Source organism: Struthio camelus, chromosome 5, assembly GCF_040807025.1.
Source record: "Struthio camelus isolate bStrCam1 chromosome 5, bStrCam1.hap1, whole genome shotgun sequence".
NCBI classification, from domain to species: Eukaryota; Metazoa; Chordata; class Aves; order Struthioniformes; family Struthionidae; genus Struthio; species Struthio camelus.
This window is the reverse complement of record NC_090946.1, coordinates 55,958,780-55,965,824: the sequence shown is the minus strand read 5'-3', so window position 1 is coordinate 55,965,824 and position 7,045 is coordinate 55,958,780. Positions and strand designations below refer to the sequence as shown.

Here is a 7,045-nt window from a genome sequence, read left to right as displayed (position 1 = left end):
GTCTTTGGAGAGCCCTGTGCGCACTTTCAAAAGCTGATCCTTGAGTTCCCAGCCCCCGCAATCCAGTTGATGAGGAAACGCGCTGCGGTCTTGGTGGCACCGTTTCCATTGGGATTGGCACCATTTGATTGACAAAGTCTCCCATTCTTCCACCTCTCGAGTGTTATCAAACGGATTGTGTGGGGTCAGAAGCTATTGAAGGGACGTCCGTGTAGCCGCATTCTGCAAACACGGGGTGAAGACCGTGCCTTTCTCATGAAAATGCTTCCACCAGGCAAAACGCATCTCATCTTCCCTGCTCTCCTCCTTAGCATTTCCTTTTAACTCGAGCGTTTTACTAAGCAGCATCACCAGGTAAACGAACACATCACTAGAGACAGCCTAGGCAGGACCCTATCGGGGCGGCTACACTTCCCGGGGGGTGCGGGGAGACAGCTCTGGCAAACGAAAGTTGGGATGGAGGGTTGGGGGGGAGGAAAAAAAGTGAGCGGATGGGACAGATCAACAGCAAACAAGCTTTCTTGCTAGTTGTCCGGGGTTTTATTTGCCATCTTACAGTTATTTCGTAGTGGGAAAGGAGGATCAGAGCCTAAACTGCTTCCATTTCACTAGATTGATCTAGGGGCAAAAAAAGTGCGGCTGGGACCTTGTGGTACGGTGTAGATGTGCCTGCATGCGCTCGGTGTATTTATAAACTAACCGATCAAACCTACAAAGAGAGTTTCACCCCGCTCCCCAGCGAAGGCGGAATTAGAGCTCTCGCACTAACTTCCCTTTACAAGACCCCGCGCAAAGCCAAGGCTGGACTCCCTTGAGTTAATCTAAACGAGCAGTGCTTTGCAGGCTAGTTAACCTGCGTTCAGTCTAGCCAGAGGATAGATAAGCTCTCCGAGCCGCAGCCAGCGGTAAAAGGAGCCGTTCGGCAGGCGCCGCCGGGAAGGCGCAGCGGCGGGCGCTTGCGGGCTGCGGCGCCGAGCCCGAGCGCGGCCGCGCTCCGGGGCGCGTTGCGGGAGACGCTGCGGCGCCGGCGGGCTCCGCGGAGCGGCGCGGCGCTGCGCGGCGGCGGAGAGTGCCCGGCCGCCTCGCGCCTCGGCCTCGGGAGCGAAACAGGGTCGCTGCCCCAGCTCTTGCCCCACCAATAGTGCGGTCACTCGCTATCATTCGTCCCAGGCTTGAGTCGACCGCAGAGTTATTTTGGTGAATCTTTTGGTAAATCCTTTCCCCCACCCATCCCCTCCTTTTTAAGGCTAATAGAACAGGCACGGAGCTGACGGGTGAGAAATCCGGGGGAAAAAACAAGGCAGCTCGTGTGTCTCTCTTCGTAGGAGCAAAACCAAAGACCATACTGAAAAATAAGCGCAGAAAGCGGGAGATGGGGGGGGGGGGGGGAGGAAAGAAATGTTTCAGGGACCAGGACAGACAAGATATAAGATTTGGAAAAGAAATGAGAATGTGGTAAAAGCAGCCACCTTTCTAACCCAAGGTCGCCCTTGGGCTGCGTGTGGTAACCCAGCAGACTCACAAGCCCTCTTCGGGGTATTCAGGTTTGAGGGAGCTGGTGCCGAAAGAGGCAGCTGAGATGATGTAGAGGAGCTGAAGGCCTGATTGAAAGAAAGTTCCCCGATTATATTTGTGTGGAAAAGCTCACCTCTTGCAGAGCCCTAAAGTGTAATCAAGGCACAGGCTTACACTTGAAGGATGTTAACTCTCATACGGGAACCTACTTTCTCCTAAACGGTTTCTTGCCTACTGAATGAGAGCCTCCCAATTGAAGCAAAATGATCCTTATGTACTAATATCAAGCACAGTCACAAAGCGACCGGCTATTTATGCTGCCACTTTAGACAAAGATATTTAGTTATTCCCGGGTAGCAAGTGCACTTTTGCATTTTTAAGCACGAACCAGCCGAGCACAAACATATTTACAAGTGCAATTACTAAATAGTTACTTGACACTTCAAAGTCACTGGGTTAACTGTACCTTCGCTGCAATTTTCTTAATATTCGGGTAATCGCTTTATTAAATGAATTTCCCAGGACCATAGGCCAGGATGTGAAACACTTAGGGGAGGTTTCTCTTCTCTCGGGAACACCCGAGAAATGTGAGCTTTGAAGACACTGGACAAGTTGGGAGATTTCTTCAAAGACCGGAGTGACAGTAGCTACTCTCTGTATGTACATGTGTGTGGCTGTGAATGGGCTCTCTTTTGTTTTCACATCAGACCAGAGAACAGACCCGAAAGTGCCAGAAATTGCACTTTATTAGAAACTGCAGGAAACTCATTGGTAAGGTGGTGTAGCAGATGACCTGAGAGGTCTTCTCCATCCTAGCTCCCATGCTGTATAAATAACTTTAGAAGGCAGCTTCAGGTTCAGAGGGACCACGACAGTCTGTGACACTCCTTCCCTTTGAGAATAACGAGCGACATATTGCTTTAACCTATTTTTCAGCAGTTCCTCGCCTCAGGCAACTGAATTACTGCTCGTCTTTGCAGACTTGCATCTTCTTGCTCTTCGAAGTAGGAAAAAAAAAGGAAAGAAAGAAAGAAAAGCCCTGGGTGTACGGAACTTATAGTTTTGGGGAGACAAACGATCCTCTCATTGGGGGTCTCGCACTGGGGGTCTTAGAAGACATAAAAAAGGTTTCCGAGATGCTAAACCCCAAGTGCTGTTCAGCCAGCAGCCAGTCGAGGTACCTGACAAGCCCGTGCAGGGAGTGCGGAGCCCTGGGAGCGGTGGCCCAGCGCGAAATGTCTGCCCTCCGGAGAGCTCGCCCTTCCTGGCTGCAGTGCTCCTGCCACATCAAACTTAGTGAGGGGAGAGGGGAGCTCGGTCCCTCTGCTCACCGGCATTCAGCCCCGTCTCCCCAGCTCTCACAAAGACTGGGTGGCAGCCTTGCCACCCGGGAGCTGATTTTAAATCCTTTCACCCAGCCAAATGGGGCTTTTTGCACTGCCTTCGATTCCCCATCCATAATATTGCCACCCCCGAAAAAAATAAAATGACTTGTGCTCACGGGGTCTCTCTCTCTCCCTCTCTGTCTCTCTCTCTCTCTCTTTTTTTAAGACATAAAAAAAAAAATCCTGACAAGTAAAACTTAAAGGTGTTTACCTTGTCATCAGCATGTAAGCTAATTATCTTGGGCAAGATGTAGGCTTCTATTGTCTTGTTGCTTTAGTGCCTATGCCCCGCCTCTGGTGGCAGCCTAAAACCTGGCGTCTGGCTAAAACAAACGAAAGGCAGCCCTGAGCCTCCACTCAATCCAATTAAGGCGGACTTCGTCCACTCGGTTACGTGTACATCCAACAAGATCGGCGTTAAGGCAACACCAGAATATTTGGCAAAAAAAAAAAAAAAAAGATTTGCCTCCCCTTCCTTTTTTTTTTTTCCCCAGCCGCCGAATCATGTCGATGAGCCCAAAGCATACGACTCCTTTCTCAGTGTCTGACATCTTGAGTCCTTTGGAGGAAAGCTACAAGAAAGTGGGCATGGAGGGCAGTAACTTGGGGGCTCCCTTGTCAGCCTACAGACAGTCTCAGGTTTCTCAGCCGGCCATGCAGCAGCACCCCATGGGCCACAACGGAACAGTGACTGCCGCCTACCATATGACAGCGGCAGGGGTCCCCCAGCTCTCCCATGCTACGATGGGGGGCTACTGCAATGGGAACCTGGGCAACATGAGTGAGCTCCCGCCTTACCAGGACACCATGAGGAACAGCGCTTCGGCGACAGGATGGTACGGCACCAACCCGGACCCCCGCTTCTCCTCAAGTAAGTGAGCCCCGGGGCTGGGCGGCTGGAGGGGGGGGGAGTGGGGGGCTGCGCACCTGCCCCGCCGCACCGCGGGCGCCGGGGGCTCCGCGGCAGGGCAAAACTCGGTCCGAATCGCAGCTGCCCCCCCCCATTCCTCCCCCTGCCCGAGGATCGTGTCCGGTCCCTCCTCCCCCGTTTGGTTTCATGGCAGCCTCCCGGGGCTGCCGACGGGAGGAAGGAGGCGGGCAGCCCCCGCGCTGCGAGGGAGCGGGAGCCCGGGGCTCGCCGTCCAGCGGGGCGGGAACGGCACGGCCCGGGGGCCGCCGAGGCAGCCGGCGGTGCCCGTGCCCTGCTCGCCGCCCGGCACCGGCAGGGCGAGGGGGGAGCCGGAGGGGCAGGACCCGCGTCCCCGGAGGCGCCGGGGGGGGAGCGGGCGAGCCCGCCACGGGCAGCCCGGCGGAGCCCCCCGCCGCGGCCGCTGCCGGCTCGCTGTCACCTCCAGGTACCTTCTCGGGCAGCCGCCCCCCAGCTCGGGTGTCACCAGGGCAGGGCGAGGGGCGAGCGGTCGCCTTTACTCCCCGGGGCTGGGCCGGGCGAGGAGGGGTGCCGCCGCCCGCCGAGGGGGCTGCGGAGCGTCGGCGGGGAGCGGGACGCCGCGGGGGTCTGGCCGGAGCCCCGCGCCCGGGGCCGGCTGCGGGGAGGCTGCGGGGCTCCGGCAGGAGCGGGCGGCGGCGGGGCGGAGGGGGCCGAGGCCCGCGGGGCCCCGCTCAGGCCGAGCCGAGCCGAGCCGCTTACAACGGGTCGTCTTCTCCCTTGCAGTCTCTCGCTTCATGGCGCCGTCCTCGGGCATGAACATGGGCGGCATGGGCAGCCTCGGCTCCCTGGGCGACGTGAGCAAGAGCATGGCCCCGCTCCAGAGCACGCCGCGGAGGAAACGGAGGGTCCTTTTTTCCCAGGCCCAGGTTTACGAGCTGGAGAGACGTTTCAAGCAGCAGAAATACCTCTCCGCCCCTGAGAGGGAACATTTAGCCAGCATGATACACCTCACCCCGACTCAGGTCAAAATCTGGTTCCAGAACCACCGCTACAAGATGAAACGCCAGGCCAAAGACAAGGCTGCGCAGCAGCAGATGCAACAGGAGAACGGCTCTTGCCAGCAGCAGCAGTCTCCCAGAAGGGTGGCAGTGCCAGTGCTTGTGAAGGATGGCAAGCCCTGCCAAGCAGGCTCCAACACACCCACAGCCGCGATCCAGAGCCATCAGCAGCAGGCAGCTACAACAATCACGGTGGCTACCAATGGCAACAGCCTCGGACAGCATCAGAGCCACCAGACAAACAGTGCGGGGCAGTCTCCAGACATGGGACAGCACTCAGCCAGCCCTTCCTCTCTGCAGAGCCAAGTCTCCAGTTTGTCTCACCTAAACTCTTCTACTTCTGACTATGGCACTGCCATGTCTTGCTCCACCTTGCTATACGGTAGGACCTGGTGAAAGGATTAAACAAAGCAAAACAAAAAAAGGAAAAAAAAGAAAAAAAAAAACAGATTTCCCCAGTCACACAAATGTCTGCCCTGTCCAAACTACTGGGTGATTTTCTTTTCTTTTCTTTTTTTTCTTTCATTCTTTTTTAACGCTTATTTTTTTTGGTTTAACTGAATGGTTCTCTGAGTACCCCTCAGAGAGAGAGAGAGAGGGGGAGTGACTTTTTGTTTGGTTTTATTGCTACAGTTGATGGTTTTGGGTATTTTTTTCCCCCCAAGGTTGTTAAATGGGGTGTTAAAAAAATTCTGACTAATAACCATGGAGCAATCTGCAGAAAGGGGACCATCGTTAGGCGTGGTCTGAAGGCTTGGATTTCAGATGTACACTTTGCCAGCGTCTAGGACTTGCATGTAAATATAGAGATTTTGGGGGATGGGGTGGTTTTCCCCAAAAAAGCATTCGCGTCACCCAGACACAAGAAGCAGCTTTCCCCCCTCCCCCCGGTCTCCTCTCCCAGCCCCGCCGCCAGGGCCAGCGGATGGAGATGTGGAGTCATCAAAGGCTTGGCTTTTATTTTCCTCCTTACGTTTGATGTGAACCTGTAGCTGTATAATGCTGTCAAAAGTTGGACTAAACCCATAGTTTTTAGTAACCTGTATATTTTGTTGTAAAATGAAAAAAAAAATACAATCAACCAAACCAACCCCCACCTTTTTTATGGACACTGATCGCCCCGTCGTAAATCCTCTGGCAGTTTGTTATTTGCGCACGCCGCCTTTTCCTGTTGTAACTTATGTAGATATTTGGCTTAAATATAGTTCCTAAGAAGCTTCTAATAAATTATACACATTACGAATATTCTTTTTTATTTCCCTTTGGTCCCCTCCCCGGTCCCGCCCTTGCCCTAATTTCTTTTTTTGCTTGATGGAGAAACAAACCGGGATGCTACCAAATCCTGAACCCCTGCCCCTCCGAGGGCCCGGACTCTGTTCCCAGAGGGGGACTGCGCCAGGGAGTTAATGGGAAACAGGATCAGTACCCAGCATGGAAAAATTACAAGCAAACGTGTGGGGCTGATAAACTCGAGAGTGAAGAAATCGAGTCCAAATTGATTAGCCCGGTTGGGGGGAGGCGGGGGAAAGCATCTCGGATACTTATTGCTAGAGAAAGCAAAGTATTCCGGGAGCAGAAATTTAAATGCCAAAGGCACGGAGGAGAAGGTAAAAGTCTAATGCCACTAGAAACAAACTAACGAAGAACCTACTGACAGTATAGAATATGCGGCCGTTTTAAAGAGCGTCCAGTTTTAATAACTTGTAAAAAAAAGAGAATCATTTCTACCAGGTTTTCCTATGTACTTGTATTTTAAGGAAAGTACAGTCACCTTATTTATAATCAAAATAAAATGATAGTTTATTGTGTACGACATGCAGTTTGAATTAACTTTCTTTATGAGAATGCATTTAATTTTCTCCCCGTACACACCTCCGCATGCATGCCCACAGCGCTGCGGTTTCCTCTGCAAACGTCATCAGCCTTGCTGCCCGGGCGGGCCGGAGCTGACTGCAGGCTGCAGCTCCGTGTAGCGCCCATCGCTTTTTCTGTAGCGATTTGGGAGGCTTGCAAAGAAGCAGATGAAGATAAAGTGTGTGTGTGTGTGTGTGTGTGCGCGTGTGTGTGCAATGTGTGTGCAATGTGTGTGTGTGCAATGTGTGTGTGTGCATGTGTGCATGTGTGTGTATGCAGGGCGCGCGTGTAGCTGACGAACCGAGGTGCGTTTGTTAGTAAGGTAAATATTTTGGGTAAGGTGA

At 53.4% G+C, this 7,045-nt stretch overlaps 1 protein-coding gene across 1 annotated transcript; it reads left to right on the top strand.

Moving 5' to 3' along the window:
• The first annotated feature begins 273 nt into the window (after window positions 1-273).
• NKX2-1 (NK2 homeobox 1) lies at window positions 274-6,610 on the top strand. Its single transcript, XM_009670924.2, has 3 exons — window positions 274-354; window positions 3,395-3,771; window positions 4,573-6,610. Exons 2-3 carry the CDS (start codon window positions 3,405-3,407, stop codon window positions 5,241-5,243), a joined length of 1,038 nt encoding a protein of 345 aa, XP_009669219.1. The 5' UTR covers window positions 274-354; window positions 3,395-3,404; the 3' UTR covers window positions 5,244-6,610.
• Window positions 6,611-7,045: the final 435 nt, after the last annotated feature.

Excerpts from the sequence above, each read along its gene's own strand:
- NKX2-1 (XM_009670924.2), top strand. The coding sequence starts at position 3,405 with ATGTCGATGAGCCCAAAGCATACGACTCCTTTCTCAGTGTCTGACATC. Across the intron at positions 3,772-4,572 it reads GGACCCCCGCTTCTCCTCAA|TCTCTCGCTTCATGGCGCCG; the intron begins GTAAGTGAGCCC and ends TCTCCCTTGCAG.